Raw genomic sequence first — 17,025 nt, forward strand, 5'->3', positions numbered from 1 at the left:
CTTTCTCGATGAGCCTTGGCTCGTTTTTCTTTCTCCAGTGAGCAAAATCCAGAAAGCTTCGTTTCTTATTCCTTGAACCACTCATCTTTATTCAAGGAGCTTATTTGAGTCCTGAAAAATACTTTATTCCAAGGAAATGTTTATATTTAGGAGATGCACAAGAAAGAATGTCAAGAGCATACAAGAGTTAAACTCGAGCATCGATCAAAAGGGAGAATTAACGTTGAGGTACATTATTACGGCAAAAACATCATCATGAATTATGATAATATTTTTTGTAGTTATAATTATTAGAAAGAATTTTTTGTTTTCTTCAGAGGGGAAGTCATATATTGCGTAGTCGAAACGGAAAGCAAGTCGAACCGCCAAGCGTAAAATGAGTTTAAAGATTACCCCACAAAATATCAAAACTGTTACTTCTTATGTTATATACTGGAATATGAGAGGAGCAAAACGCTGTTGGCGTTCACCTGAGCGAAACCAATGCGTTAACGATTCTTAGGTGCCTTGAATACGAGTACTCGAAAAAAATTCCCCATGCTTTCAAATATCCTGGGCTATGTCTTTCAAATAAACAAAAATTTCATTCAACAACGTCCGCCATGTTTACTTGCTAAAATGACAGAGGTGGCGAGGTAAGTCACCAAGCTTAGAAATGTTAAACAAAAGTCACCATTTGGCGCAAAAATATTAACTACTTCTTAATCGAGAGTGAGAGAGTCTTTATCACTCGGTAAATACGGCAAGGTCTCGGTTTGAGATTAACTCGTAAAGACCGAATGATCGAGGTTAATGAGCTTAAAAAAACAAAAACAAAACAGAAAAGCCGTCCGGTGATGACCTTACTTATCTGGCCATGCATTCATCTTTTCCAAACGCACAAATCAGGTGAACTTACGGGTAATTTAAAAACTTCTACATTCCCCTTGTTAACTTAATCGACGATAAATAACGTTAAAACGTTTTTCATAATGCCACCAACTGGCCTCTTCGTCGTGTTTTTACTTTTTTTGCTCGCGGAGGAAAATTTCAATTTCCTCTTGGCTGTTTCTTTCGTCCTCTGATCTCCGGCACCAACTCGTTCGATAGTCACTTAACTTTGCGAATTCGCCGTTCCCCTACAATTGTAATAACAAAAGTAAAATAAAATATTTATTTTTTTCCTGCGGTAAATTGGCTTACAAGCAGGTTTGTTTACGCAACTTTGTCATTGAATTGGCTTACGTGCCCTGTACAAACCATCGCAAAAAATCTAACGAGTGCACGAGTAAGTAACTCAGATACTAGACAAAGAAAGATGTATTAAAGAACAAATTAATTTAGAACTACTTTATGCTAGTTTCATCTAGTTCACCAGTTAAGTTCTCCAAAACTGTTTTCCCGGTGTAGAATTTCGAGCAAAGTTTGAAGTTGTGTCACAAAAACAATTTCTAACAATCGTTGCGAATCACTCGAAATCGGACTAAATTACCGTAAATTGAGTAACAGAAAGCGAAGAAATTCGTGAAATGTATCCCACAGAAATTCTCTTAAATACATAGCAACGATCAAGGAGGTAAACTCGACTGCAATTGACTTTTTTGGCTTAAAATTGTGCGGCGAGAGAAACACAGGATTACTCGCCATTTAAGCGCCGAGCTACAAACAACCAAACAAAATCTCACAACTTCAAAATACTCAATTGAATTTACTTACAGTGACTTTCCTTGCCATTTAAAAGTGAATAGAGGTAAACTCTCGTTGATTAATCGTCGATGGAAATGTAAAAAGGGCGAAAGATTGACGATTACCGCCGGTTCACTCAGGAAAACTAGACCAACACGACTATTTCACCCGCCCTGTTTCCCGCCGTTACCGTGACCGAACCAATCAGATTGCAGGATTCGTTACCGTGCCCTCTTGGGAAGAAATAATCAATTTTATTCCGTTCGAAAATGACGTCATATAGCGGTCTAAACGGTAAGGAAGTAGGAAGTAGGAAGCATAAAATGAATTTCAAAACCAAGCCATTAGCAACGTTTCTTCTTACATGATATATTGGACAAGTTATGCAGGCTCAAGCAAATATCTCGATAGGATCGAAAACTATACAGTAGATTTTGAGCCAGAACAACAAACCACAGGCAAGAAGATATAAGCTTATTCCAAACAAAACGTCTTTTAATATCCATGATGGAAGGATTGAGTTATTTACGCTTTCTGTGTTAAAGTCGTGCTCTAGTGCCGACTCACAGCACGATGTTGGATGATTGAGGATCCTGACTTTTCTTAAAATCATTTTTCGGCAACCGAGCTCTTATTATACCTGTGGTCCAGAACGAATTACAACACGACTACGATGTTTTATTATCCAACTGCAGCGAATACCGTCCAAATAACAGCACAAATATACAGCGTTATTATATGGCAAAGTAGTCTTGAGGTAAATCCGAGCGTTCTGATTGGTTCTTTCTTGGTCGGGATTTCGCCATACGGACCGTTTCCGTGGAAACGGTCATCAGCTGTGTATTTTTTGTCTTTGAAAGCCGGCAAATTCAAAACAAGAATGGCCCGAGTGCCATATAATAAACTACTTACTAACTTAGCTAGCTCGAGCCATACTGGGGAATTATGGCCCTCGGTCGTTTTTGTACGGACCTCGCTGAGCTCGGTCCGTACTGCATGCCACGACCTCGGGCCAATATTCCCCAGTACGGCCCTCGCGCTCGGTTATTAAGAGGTTAATGTTGCACAGTTATTTGTAAAGTAGAAAACCTGTTTGCCGGACAAGTCGGCGCGCGCACGCGAAACTGTCACACTCTCCCTATTTCACTGATAAATTTATTGACTACAGCAGTTACGTTGGATAATAAATCTCTTATTAGATGTTTTGGTGTGTAGTATTGCTTTCCATTTTTACTCGTTGTTTGTATTTTGGGTCGCCCTACGGACTCGTCAAAATATGGCACAACTCGTAAAAATATACAGCGATACTACACACCAAACATCTAATAAGACATATATATCTGACCGATTTTCCAAAAACATGCCCGCTATTTTGGTGCAAAGTCTTTAACACGGTTTTCATAAATTCAGACATATATTGGCACAGAATGTCCGAACCTGATCAGGGAATTCCCTCGTTTGACTCTAGATGCTTTAGAAAGATCGACAGAAATTAGACACGCTCGTTTTTCGACCTTTCTGGGTCATCCAGTCTTGTTCCCTCGAAATATATGTCTGGATTTATGAAAACGGTGTTAAAGACTGAATCAAGTGTTTTTTGATTTATTTGTTTTTGTTTTTTTAAATTTTCTTTTGCTTTCGCTATGACAGCAGCTTGTAAATCTTACCTAGCAGGAAATGTAGAAACTCCTTGCCGCATGTTTCATTTATTTAGGGTTTTTTCTTTTTTCATTATTTACCGCCCCCCTCGCCCCTCCCCTTTCAATTTGTGTTAAGTTTAGCCCAGGCTACACTCGTCTGAATTCAGTTCGCGCGGTGACTCTGACAAGGAGCCGACCGATTAGCGTTCTGTATTTGCTGTCTAAAGGAAGTCTGCCCGAGGACATCACTAAGTCCAGTGAAGGCCCAAGTCTAACGATTTGCCAGTAAGCGTCGTCCATTATCGTAGGTGAGGCGGGCCTGAGATGTGTAAACTGAACGGCTCACATTTAGTCCCGTAACAGTAGGTTGTTTGCCCTGTAGCGATAATGTTGTGCTTGCTGTAGACAGCAAAAATCTTCAGCCACATCAATTTAGGGCCTAGAAGTGCAATGGACTTGACATTTCTAGCTGCTGTTGGCGTCATTTGCTCTGAACTTTGATGTAGCTTAAGACTTAGAATCTGTTGAAATCTGGATGTGTCATTCCGTGCACGGCAAAATTGAAGTACATCCGGGACATTGCTATTTGCGAGCAAAACATAGCCACGAGGAGAGTAAAGAACATGAGTTCAAGCGCTGATCGTGAGTAGAATTTCCTTGTTTTATCAATTTTAGGCGTTCTCGGCTTAGCTAACTATCAGAACTGTCTGTGATTCGCTAGCGCGGAAGAAATTTATTTGCGTGGCTTCCGGACGATAATTGACGTAACGACGACATGCTTAATGTTCGCTTACTGCTATCTATGGCTTAGTTTGTCTGAAGTTCGATCGATTCTCGACGTAGGAAGCTCCTGTTCAGTCCATTTAGGACGATGCAGGCCTTTAGAAAGCGATAGATTAGCTCCCCGCCGCGGTTTTGATATCTGTACGGCGTTTCGTGTTGATGTAGACTCGAGTTTCATGTTAAAAGCACTCTTAATTAAATTGTACAATTCATGATTCAACGAAAAGACGGTGAATTTAGTCTTCCTGGCCTCAAAAGGCATACAAGAGAGTTATTTGCTGTTATTTGAGCTACGATAACAGAGGGTCTAATTGTTAAATACACCACTCGTAAAATTCACATTCGGAACTCCGGTGGCGTGTTTCCACATCCTAACTAGTGAAGATATCGATGACTTCACTGATATCAAGTTTGTCTCTTAAATTGTACTTAAATTCGTTGATGTCTGATCAACTATTACTCCACGGCGCCCAGGAAGAAACCTAGTAGAAAATGAATTTTTATTACATAGACAAGAGTGTTTTACTAGAAAATACACCACTCGTAAAATTCATACGAAACCACATTCGGGGCTCGGGTGGCGTGATTTCTATATCCTTACTAATGGAGATATCGATGATTTCACTGATACCAAGTTTGTCTCTTAAATTGTCCTTAAATTCGTTGGTGTGTGATCGAAACATCCTTGGGTCTTCCTCGAAAATCTTCGGCAATCTTCGGTAATCTTCAGAAATTTTCGAAAAATGTTCGGCAACATCCGTGCGACCTTCGAACAAGTTTTGGAGAATTTTTGGTAATCTTCGGAAAGTGGCGCGAAATCTTCGGAAAATCGTAAAAAACGCCGTCATCAGTATGTCTATATGATAAGAAGAACATTACACGTTAGCTCGAAGATATGAATATTATTTGATATAAACATATTATATATGATATGCGCTCACTCGTGAGGTATTGTTTTTGCCACTCGAACATAAAATTCATATCTTCTCGCCACCGTGTAATATACTATATATATTTCACCTTGGAATTTCATAACTATCCAAATCTGTTAGTACGCCAATCGCTCTAAAATCCTGCTCAAACTAACTATGTAATGTCAGCAAAAAATCCCAAAAAGGAATAAGACAAATTTGTCGTCGTAGCCAACGTACTTCAAAATACGCAGAACTTGGTCATTTCACGTTGTTGTTTTGCAGAGGACGGCTATGAAATTTACTAATACTTACGTGCATACCCATTGTTCTGTTCATTAAACCTTTTGTTTGGTGACGTTTTCGTTATCGTTGCCGTCGTGGTTTGCTTAAGTTCCCTTCTAGCAATGACGATGGCAACGTCGTGGACGCCTCGTAAAAAATGGATTTTTTTACCTTCGAATGTTGAACTGTGTAGATCTTTTCAGTGCGCCTAAAGACCTAAAAACTTTCTCAGGCTAAATATGCAATGACGCATTTAGTTCCAAAGGAGCATACGAAAAATTAACCCCTGTGGTTCACGTTCACCAAAATACGTAGAACTTGTACATTTAACGCTTTTCTTTTGCAGATGGCGGTCAAGTTATGTACCAAAATTCAAAACGCACTTGAAAAAACATTTTTCTCGACATTACCTGTTTTTTTTTTTTTTTTTTTTTGGTGACGTTATCTGTTGGCGTCGCCGTCGTGATTTGCTAAAGCTCCCGTATGTTTCTTACTTTGTTTGGTGATCGACGTTCTCCGTTGACGTCGCCGTCGTGATAGACTAAAGCTCCCTTATGTTTCTTATTTAGTAATTGTACATAGAGGGTTTAATTGTGTGATTTTTTAGAACATATTTTTGAATAAATTGTAACAATAGTAGGTTACAATATTTATTAAACCCATTTTGAAATCACTGGTTATCCTTGCAATCTGATTGGTTCTCAGTGGTGCGATTTATTCACGAATCGCACTATTTTTTGCTCTAAATCGCATCTTTTTCTCAGCCAATGAGAATGGGACAGTAAAACAAACCAACCAAGCAGATTTCAAGATTAGTTTAAAGTAATCAATAAAATTTCAGGAAAATGAAAGGCAAAAAGCCACTGTGTGGAGAATTTTGCAACTACTATTGCCAAAACTTTGTTGTTATTGTAGCTTTTTTCCAAAAAAATTAACGAATTTAATTAATTACAGTTTATGAATGACGATTATGAGCTCCTTTAGGCTGAAGACCTACTTTAATGGAAGTTCCCAACTTTCAGTGTCCATTTTGACGAATATTTTGGTGATTTTTCTTCAACATCTGCTCAAGATCCGTATGATACTGAGTCCAGTAAAACATAAACAAACGAAAACCACACAACAACAAATTCAGAGCCATCTCAAGAAGGTAGATGTTTCCAGGTTTGCGGTAGTTTCAAACGAAGCAACAAAAGAGCTCAACTCTGTCGCTGTGAATACACATAGTCAAAATACGCCACATTGCACAAAATAGTGAATGAACGAACGTCTTACGAAGCCGGTGCCAGTCCCGCCATCTTGGAAATACCTTAAAACAAATGGCGCCGCGAGAACTTGCCGAGGTCCTGAGTATTGAGTCCTACGCCGAGGTTACAAAAAGAAACGAAGATGATAACGAGCTGGACCCCTTAAAATCATGCCATTGAACGGTATTTAAAAGAAAAAAAACGTACTATCCACTGGGCATCGTGCACTCGAGGGAGTTTCACAACTCAAAAGAAATCGATCGCAGAATTACACAGGATATGCACCTTCAAATTCCTTCTCCAAAGACAATGAAAAGTCTCAGCCTCAACCACAGAAGAAAGGAAGGCCTTCCATAATTGATTCAGGCGACGAGAATTGAACTTTTATACCTGTAGTAGACTATTTTCGTTCCCACCTCAGATCAGAACTGTTTGTTTCTTTGTCATGCTCGAATGAGTTTTCGTCACATGACATCGTTTTGCATACTAAATGAGACGTAAAGGCGTTTCCGGTTCCGCTTTTTTTCACAAACCGGCTACTGGAACAATACACCAAAAATCTAAAATTTAAGGCGATAAAATTGTGCGATTTCAAAATGGATCTAATAAAGTGGCAATTGAACTTCGTGTCGTGCAATTTTGGTCTGAAATCATACTTGTGATTTCAAATCGAGCGAGCGCGCAGCGCTCGTTCGATTTTGAAATCACGCGTATGATTTCAGCCCAAATTGCACTCCACTTAGTTCAATTACCATTATTTATCAAATACATTTTGAAATCACTAGTTATCCTTGCAATCTAATTGGCTCTCAGCTCTCGGTGAAATCATACTTGTGATTTCAAATCGAACTCGCGCTGCGCGCTCGTTCGATTTTGAAATCACGGGTACGATTTCAGACCAAATTGCACTCCACTCAGTTCAATTACCATTATTTATTATTTTTTCTTTCATTTAGTGCACGGCCTCATACGCTTATAGCTTTAATCTTTACCGTTGATAAATGAAGTCTTGATTTGATTTTGGTTTGATTTGATTGTTGAGCACGAATGTAATAGACGAGTTTCGATATATTAAAATTCATCGGCAATTTATACATTGAATATTCATGACGCGTGCTTGTCTAACAATTAGTGCCTTGGCCGGGCCATTGTGTTGGGGCACTGATAAAGCCCGTGAGGTACTTGAAGTAATCATTGATTTTACCATCAGTTATCACTGTATAGAAAAAAGTTAACAACACGAAGGAAATACTTTAATTACACAACCGGATTTACCAAAAGAATCGTTACACGGTCAGTGCCATTCCTCACGGGTTGCTGTTTACCCGGCACTTGTGGATAACAAGTTTTCAAATATCAAGGTTTTTTATCTCCAAGAGGCGATCCCACCGTGAAGAATGTCAGAGAAAAGCCCCAGGATCTTGAATTTCCCATCAAGTACACTCTCTTGGGAAAAGAGAACGGTTTGAAGTGCGCGACTTGTTCTCGACTTGACGGCTTTATCTCCCCTCAGAATTTAACTACGGTGTTTAAAACAGGTGAGGGTTTTCCGTAGATAGTGTATTTTATGGGACCTAAAGGTAATAGGCAATAAGTTGAGCTGTTCACTATACGCCTAAACATGTTTAGTCTAATCACAAAATGAAACATGTTTTACTTCGAAAACTGTTCACATCAGGTGTTGCATTGCGCGAATCACAATCGAAACATATTCATTTGAAACTACCTCACGAAATTGCTTCTCTCTCGATCAAACCGAAACCCGTTAAAGATGGCGGCTTAGCGGCGAGCCGGGAAGCAAGTCTAGAGATACAGCACTGTGTTGGGGCTATGATGAAACACAAATTTTGCTTGATATATGGGCGGATGAAGAAAGACAACGGCCATATGTAGAAAACAGAATATAGTAATACCCGCATATAAGAACCTAGTGATTTAAGAACCTACAGGCTGAAATTTGGCATTTAAATACTCGGAGATATAAGAACCTGGCAAAAAAAAAGGGTCTCACACAAAAATATCACTCCAATTTTAATTGTCTAAATTCTGAATTCCAATAGCAGATTTGCACGTTTTCATTTGACTACAACTACCAGAATCCTTTCCTTTTTTTCTTTATTATTTAAATTTTGAATTCCCACTGGGGTTTAGATAACAATTGCCCTAATTAGCATAAGAAACAGAAAAAGTGAAGGATTCTGGTAGTTGTGGTCAAATGACGCCATCATGCAAATCGTCTATTGTGTGAGGAACTTCTGACAAAAAGTTATTGTGTATATGCTCTCTCTGGTTTAAATTTTTTGGTTTGTCACTAGAAATATGTGATTTAACGATTTGCAAAGATTCTGAATATGTTTTTGGAAGCGGACAGCAATCCTAAAGGTATTTAAAGTAAATAAGAATGTAATTTTACGGTTAGCTCGAAATTACAAGCAAAAACTTTAGGTAAATGAATCTACCTGACCGTCGCCATGTGCGGGCAGAATTCACGCATGTTGATTAAATGCGATTAAGACGGGAGTACACATGAAAATTCTGTAAAGGATCGAATTTTTTGTTTTTGCCCGAATATGAATCTTTGAATATTAAAGTTTTATTTTGAGTAACATATCTGCTACTGTAAGTTCAAAGCTAGTTTTTTCAAAACGAGTTATTTTTGCCTTTAAGAAAAGATAGTTCGAGAAGGATTTGTCAAGTTGAGCTGAAATTTTCAGGATTTTTTTTTCTAAGTAGGTTTTGTGTTTTAAGCAGGAACTTTTCCATCCAGCGCATTTGGTCGAAGTTATGCTCGAAACGTATGCTGGTCTGTGCCGGATTTTCTGTATCAGATTTGACTGGTCCCCATTTCATGTGCTTTTAACTATTGAAAAATTACTATGCTTAAAACAGTAAGCTATTTGTCTTTGTAAAAATTATTCATTTTGATCAATTCTTGTGGGAGTTATCTTTTCTCAAGTAAGCCCTAGCATTCCTCAGCAAGTGGCAGGTTTAATCAGCCGGTGCCAGGTTACAATACAGTTCTAGGGTACAAAATATATTTTTTAATAATCTTTGGTCTTTAACCTTTCTAGAAATACTGGTTTGGAATAAATCTTAGCCATGAAAAAAGTTTGAAAAAAATGGTGTGTTTTCTTGTGTACCCCCCCCCCCCTTAAATTCACTTCGGACCGCCGTTTTTTCGTTTAGAATCTCGATTAGTTGTGTGTATTGAATCATTTTTGGGTTCGTAAAACTCGTCAAGACATTTACATTTTTGATAAGGACGCGTAGTTAATATTCTACTGGTGGTCGCCATGGCAACGGGATGTGTTTAATGATAACTTGAGGGAAATGATATTTGGCTGCCTCAAATTTTACATTGTGAGTGGAAATACAGTGTTTTTTTTTTTATTTTTCCAACAATTTTTGCCGTTTTTTGCGACATTTAATTCTTGTAAAAAGACACTACTAGCTTCCACGAAGGGAAAATTTTGTTTTCTAGAAAGTATTTTTTATGCTTTCTTGTAAATATTTGCTGACATATTAAGGAAACAAATCATACGACCTTTGCCACGCGCTTTGACTTCGACGAGAATGAGCTAGATTCTTACTTGTAAGTAGGTCGTCTTCATTTAGTTAATTGGTGTGCAATCCCAGTAACATTTTGACAGGGAAGAAAATACTGATACGTCGAGGAGAATCTTAAACAGCAGTTATCACAACAATGACACCGATAACATTTTAGTCACTCTTTTCTATTTTGCTCTTAGCACTGAAGTATTACAGAAATTCGAAACCTTAACAGTAGGAGCAAACACACACCTCAGCTGAACCACACTGTAAATCTCCACATACTTATACAATACACCACTGGTTTCAATGAGAATATTCCTACGCACACGGTAATATTCCCATTCGCCTGACTAACCCACATCTCACACTATTTGGTGACTTGTATCACTATTTTCCAAAAGTTTCACTGTGCTGGACAGGGTCTTGTTTACAAAAAAGTCCCCACAACTCAGTTTTCAGTTCTTCGAGCTTCTTGTTTACGTGTAATATACCAAACATTGTAATTGACAATATTCCCACACACCCGAGAATATTCACACATACCTTACTAATCCACAATTCACACTCTTTCGTGACTTGCATCACTATTTTCGAAAAGTTACACTAAGTTAGACAGAACCTAGTATACAAAAAAGGGCCCGCAGCCTAGTTTTAAGCTATTCAAGCTTCTTGTTTATGTGCAATATACCAAACACTGTCATTGAGAATAATTCCACACACCTGAGAATGTTCCCAGACATCCGAGAATATTCCCACACACCCGAGAATATTCCCACACGCCCTGACCAAACTTAATAGAGGGAATGGTTATGAAACCTGTCAAAGGTCTTTGTTGTATGTTTTTGTTGGCTATTTTGGGGGCTGACCCTGCACAAAACCTGGCAAATTACAAAAGGTGGTAACAACTTACCAATAGAAGAATTGGGTCAAGGATCTTAGCCTGTTGGTTTGCTTCTTTGATGTTTACTGGGCTTCTTAACCATTTCGTTATAACTATGCCGTAACTAACACACACTATCTCGTGACTTGTATCGCTGTTTTTCGAAAGTTTCACTATGCTGGACAGGATCTTGTTTACAAAAGGTCCCCCAGCCCAGTTTTACGTTTTTCGAGTTTCTTGTTTACGTGCAATATACCAAAAACACTTTTTGCGCGTAAAAATCCAAATTCGCATGTAGGCAGTCGAAAGAAAGAACCAAGCAAAAACGACGCTTACGTTTGTATCTTCCTCCCTATTAAGAGGTGGACCAAACTCACTATTGCATTTCACTTCAATGACAGAACAAACTCCTGCAGCAGAAATAAAAAAATAAAAAAAAAAACAAATCAAATCAAAACAAAACCCTTTCTTCTGCACCAGGACAGCTAATGCTTTCTTTTTACTGCTTCACGTTTTAAATTGAGGATTGAAACATGAAGTGGGTCCACTTGGTGATCGGAATAAAAACCAGGTGAAGAGAAACAAATAAGGTCATGTCAGGGAAAGTTCAGTCTCCGTACAGATAACCTCATCTAAGAAAGCAAGAAATGAACATGCACAATTTCACCCCTTGAACTAATGTTAACTTGGCCTAGAATTCTAAGGAATCCCGATTTTTCGAACCTCCAAGGGAAACGAAAATTGCAAAATCGGGTAGTTCGAGAGATCGGGGGGGGGGGGGAAGGGGGAGGGGGGGTAAAATTACAGTGTTCCGCTTAGAGGAGGGAACGACTATAGATTCGAGTTATCGGGAGGTTCCAAAAATCGTGAGTTCGAGAAATCTTGAATCTACCGTACTCAGTTACACATGCATATGTTGTTATTTTTCCATTTGAGTGGATCCCTAGCCTAGACCATGGTCTGCATCTGTATATGACAGATCGATGGACTTTCGCTCCTTGGTAAATGACAATCGACGGAAATATTATCCGTGCGATATTTAGAGGTACCCAAGTTGTATTCATCCTATAAAAGACAAGAAAACGTTTTTCAAGTTGTAGATTGTCACAATTCGAGAATCAGGTAAGTGTTTGTTCATAGGCTTTTACTTAGTCATGCCATAATTATGGTGATCAAGAAGTCTTCACCTCTTGGACTAGTTTACTAGTTAAAAATGGACTAGTTAAAATCTGCACAATAGACTCGTGAATAAAATGAACACTTGTTCGCCCGGATTGCTACTCGAAACATTTGGTCCTTTAATTCAAAACAGTTGTTCAAGCCATGGCAAAAGGTCAAAACAAACATGGCGGATAAAGACAAGAAAAACTTCGAGCCCACTACGCCCACTGCGCATGCGCGCGCTACGATTACATCATAATACTTCGGAAAAGCCATTACATAATAAAATCTTCGGAACAACACTCGACTGTTAAGATAAAGCAGACCCGAGCATGGATCAGGTACACTCTACGGGTTCTAATAACGGAACAATTGTTGGTTCCAGGTGGTGGAGATGATAATCTGTAGGCACAATTAATGTCCAAATACTGGAGTTATTTCAATTCCTTTAGACTGAAAATGCAAATAACGCAAGGAATGTTTCCAGAGCCGAATGCGCGAGAGCGAGACTAAATCCAAATTCGAGATGAAGTGTTTCAGCTTATAACACGTATCATTTTTGTTTTACAGCTAGATAATTTATTTGTTTTGAGGGTTCAAAAGAAAAACAAAATATTACTCACTTGTCTCTTTAAGGCAATTTCATCACAGCCAGGTGAGATTTGTAACTTTTCCATTATCAGGTCAATCTTTTCTTCAACTAGAACATGATATAAACATAGACATCATCAATAGACATTTATATAATAACCCAAGTTATTTTCGCATTTTGATTGGTTCTCGCCTATGATCTATTAGAGGACAGACGCACGATTGACGTCATCATTTCAAAGTTTTTCCCTCTGTGTTTTAAAGTGGCGGAAAGTTTTGAGAATTTAGATAATATTTTACATGACTGGGCAAAAGATAAGGTACAAGAAAGTCTTGTCCAGGCATTGAACAGGTACCAGAAGCATAGTCTAGCAGGAAGAAGAAAGATAAAGCCGTTTCTGTTTTATAAAATGACTCGGAAAAAATGCTCGAGCAGTCTCAGTCGACAGTCGAGCGAGACTAAACCAAACACACAATTGGTCTCTTGGTAAGCCGAGGACCATTGCTTTATCTCGACCCAATAAACAAAATGTTTATGAGATTCATTTATTTAAAACATTGATTTTTTCTCAGTCTCAAAATAATTGCTGACACAGTGATTGTCTGGAATGAAACATCAAAACCACTTCTTATAATCGTGAAAATAAACAGATAACCTTCCTTTCCGATGCGAATGTTCCGGTTCGTTTCAGGGCACAGCAGCGAGCAAAGTATAACTCACTACAGCTCACAGCCAACTGTATCGCAGCTAAAAGGTGTCACCGACACTATTTCACACTGATTTGAGAATCACCAACCACAGAGGACACAAATTTCCACCATCACTAACGTTCCTTTCATTCAAAACTCGAATCGAATGGCTCCAGGTTGACCGCAACCGCAAGTTTTCCGAGCGTAGTTTTTCAACTCCTGCAATATTCGAAGCAACATCCAAGCTTTTCGGCTCACAGGGCTGCTCTAATGACAAGACCTGACTTGACTTATCCAGCATTTTCTTTAAGATTTGTAGATTTCGCAGTTCAATTCTGCTTTCGCTGTAAGTTTTCATTCCACGAGAAGCGACGCTCGAGTCAAGTTTGACAGTGGCGTGATTTTCCTGGACAAATCAAAATTCTTTGCTACACATAGCAACCAATGAGATTGCTTCAATTTGTATAGACAATAGATTACATCAAATGGCTTTTTTCGTGTTCGCCAAAGTGGGCAGAGGCCGGCTTTCGAGTTATGTTGAAAGATTTTGAAATAAAAAAAAAAGGATTTATTTGTAGTAGTTTCTTTCGTTATTATATAAAACAAATAGATTCCATGTTGCCGTGCGTCTGTTCAGTAATAAATCACAGAAGACGTCAAAATGTGGTAAGAACATCAGTGACACACTCGGCTATCGCCTCGTGTGCCACTTTTTTGTTCTTACCGCATTTTTACGTCATCTGTGATCTATTACTGAATAGACGCACGGCAACATGGAATCAATATGTTAAATAGAATTTCTAAATAAAACAGTTCAACACTCCTTATGACGATTTTGGGACCAGTAGGTATATCCTCCAAACTACGAAAACGTTAGGTATCCCAAGGAGCCCTTTTCCCCATTATATTTTCCCACCGATGTTGATTGCAAATCAGTAAGTTTATTTTTCTTTATAAAATAATTGAGATACTACGCACGCTCTGATTGGTCAATAGAGTTGCTAAACCTATGTTCTATATATTGTACCGGTAAACCACGGTTCCCGATCTACGACAGCTCTACACGGGAACTAGAGAACTCGAAACTCTAGCTATAACAAATGTAATAAATAGTTTTGCCTTTCAGTGGCTGAGATATCAATAACACGAATATCTTTTAATTCAACAAAGAAATTTGCAAGGAAAAAAAGGACCAGAAGTTGGTCGTCATAGAAAGGTTTATCTGTTTTTTCCACGGCAGAATCTTACCGACGCCGACTCCGGTTACTTTGAGATTAAAATTAAGGAAGTTTTAAATCCTTTTTTCGGTACTTTCCACAGTCTGTGGAGGACGGAGTCAGCTGGGCTTGACTGATCAATTTGGGTTGTCAAAAAAGCAGGGAATATATTTCTTTCTATCAGAAATCAGTTGATTTTTGAATTTAAATTCAATGCATTCATGATAACACGATAAACGAATTTGGTTTCCATAAGCTTAACTTTCAGGCAATAGTTTTCATTCAGCAAAATACCGAGAGACACAGACTTCATAGCCTTCAACATAAGTAATTAAATTCTGAAGAAATTTTGGAAGGAGCGTTTCTTTAACTAACCTTTATTCCATACGCAAAACTTTGGAAAGTTATCGTTAACACTGCGTTGAGTCACGTCGCCAAGCACATGAGCTTTGGACTACTTGCACACTTTTTGTACAGCCTTTTACTTTCGTGATGACCGATTCCAGCTAAGAATCCCTGCATTTCCACGTCAGAATACTTGCGAGTTAATTAATATACCTTTTGCCTTTCACCGATAACCTTTTCCTTTCCTCTCTTAAAACTTTCTTAGCGTGAAATGTTTTCATCGTTTTCCTCTGCAGATTTCGTGTCCGGCGCGGAGTCTGTGCTTTCATTCTTTCAGTCGCTGTGATTGGTTTGTCGCGTCATCTCATGAATTTGACGAGAATAAGCAAGTTGATCACAAAAGTACAAAAAATTTTCCTCCCATTGCCAGGCTTTTTCCATAGTTATTTCATAAAAGCGATAGACCACTCTTTCTATGGGTTTACCGGCGCAATAAACCACTTGGGATGTTGGGGGCATACTCCAAAAACCTGTAAATCCCGCGTGGTTTATTGCGAGGTAAACCCATAGAAAGAGTGTTCTATTGCTTAAATAAAACATAGAAAAAGCGTGTTTTATTGTTTTTCGCCACATTACAGTCCAGGGGCGTAGTGTGAGAAGACAATTTTGAGCGCCGAAGGACATGCTCCCCCATGAAATTTTTAAATCTGGGGTCTCGGAAATGCCATTTCCTACAATTTCCAAGGGACATTTCAATAAATAAATGCTAAGGAAAATGCAGTAGTTAGCTGTTTATTTTACCCATCCCTAAAGTTTTCCGCAAGCTACAACAAAAACGGGGTAAAACAACAGTTCAAACAGAGGGTTTACAAGCAAAGGGCAAGATGTCTACCCTTCATACGGGCAAACTCTGTTATAACATCATCAATGTCAACATCCTTTCCCTGTGAATGGGCAGAATCGCTAAAGAGCTCAATCTACTGTCTCTCATGGTACTTCGTAAAGTAGTTTTCAATCTCTTCATACTGCTGACGCTGCGCTCAGCAGTGCAAGTGGACACAGGATACGTCAACAATCTTATGACAGCAACATATCATTCGGGATAGAATTGAGGGTTGGCATGATCAAGAGTGTCAACCAAAGTCTTTGGCTTCACATTCGGAACCATTCCACTCCACTTTTGCCTCCATCTTGTGATCTTGGCTTTGAACTCGCCCTTAGAGGTCTGCATGTCGCTGCTGCAGTAGTTGTAGATGTTATCAATGGCTCTTTCTGTTAGTTTAGTGGGCTTCGCTGTAACATAAGATTAAAGAACTAAAACTTTACTATGCTAACAGCCAATCTACAACTTAAAGTGAAACGAAATTAAAAACAAATAACATAACAGATTTTTTTTTGGACTGAAAATGATGAAGGACCAACTTACCTTTAGCATCCGTAGTTTGTTGAGCTGTCTTGTTGATCACGTCAATGTTATCTTGTTTTGGGTTTCGAGCTATGAGACAAATCTTCCCAGCGAATGTGTCACGTAATACAGTAATTACATTTTTAAACTCACAGAGATAGTTATCGGATCCTGTAATAGTTTCTTCGGATTTTCAGATCTCTAGCACTTCACACAGTCATTCATTGACTTCAGTCACACTTCGCATGTATATATTCCTAATCTCAATTGAGTGCAAATATCGTTCCTGAGGCACATGGCATGTTAGTATTAAAGGTAGCATCTCGATCCTTCAGAAATAACTGAGGACTGGAAACTTGTGAGGCTGACAGTGTATGGGGGCCATGGAGGGTAACAGTCCACTATTACGTTTCTTACCATTTATGGATTTTATGAAAAGATACTGGAGAGACTTACACACACAGACAATAACTCGAAATTTCAAAATAGGCCTAATTTTATGTTAACTTTAAAACATGCTTGCCGGAAATAAGAAAAAAACATTTTAAATTTTTTTCCAGATTTCAGCTGTACACGCGGGCGTACGTGCGCATATGGACGCTACGCCCCTGATAACCTCTATATCATAAAGCAAATGAAGAAGCCTAGGCCTA

The 17,025-nt window shown here is 38.7% G+C and overlaps 1 protein-coding gene and 1 pseudogene across 6 annotated transcripts in view; both read right to left on the reverse strand.

Annotated features, from left to right (window-relative positions):
- LOC145478945 (short transient receptor potential channel 5-like) overlaps positions 1-11,745 on the reverse strand; it is a 30,157-nt pseudogene extending 18,412 nt beyond the window's left edge. Inside the window, exon 1 of the transcript XR_014048347.1 lies at positions 1-11,745. The product of XR_014048347.1 is annotated as a short transient receptor potential channel 5-like (transcript).
- The window catches only part of LOC145478947 (short transient receptor potential channel 4-like), a 27,085-nt gene continuing 21,801 nt past the window's right edge, over positions 11,742-17,025 (reverse strand). For all 5 annotated transcript variants that reach the window (XM_081457156.1, XM_081457158.1, XM_081457157.1 and 2 more), the window contains 2 exons: positions 12,748-12,824; positions 11,742-12,028 (listed from right to left, as the gene is read on the reverse strand). In XM_081457156.1, the coding sequence (XP_081313282.1) occupies positions 11,912-12,028; positions 12,748-12,824 (194 nt within the window). In that variant the 3' untranslated portion in view covers positions 11,742-11,911. The remainder of the gene's footprint in view (positions 12,029-12,747; positions 12,825-17,025) is intronic.

Source organism: Orbicella franksi, chromosome 2, assembly GCF_964199315.1.
Source record: "Orbicella franksi chromosome 2, jaOrbFran1.1, whole genome shotgun sequence".
Taxonomy (NCBI): domain Eukaryota; kingdom Metazoa; phylum Cnidaria; class Anthozoa; order Scleractinia; family Merulinidae; genus Orbicella; species Orbicella franksi.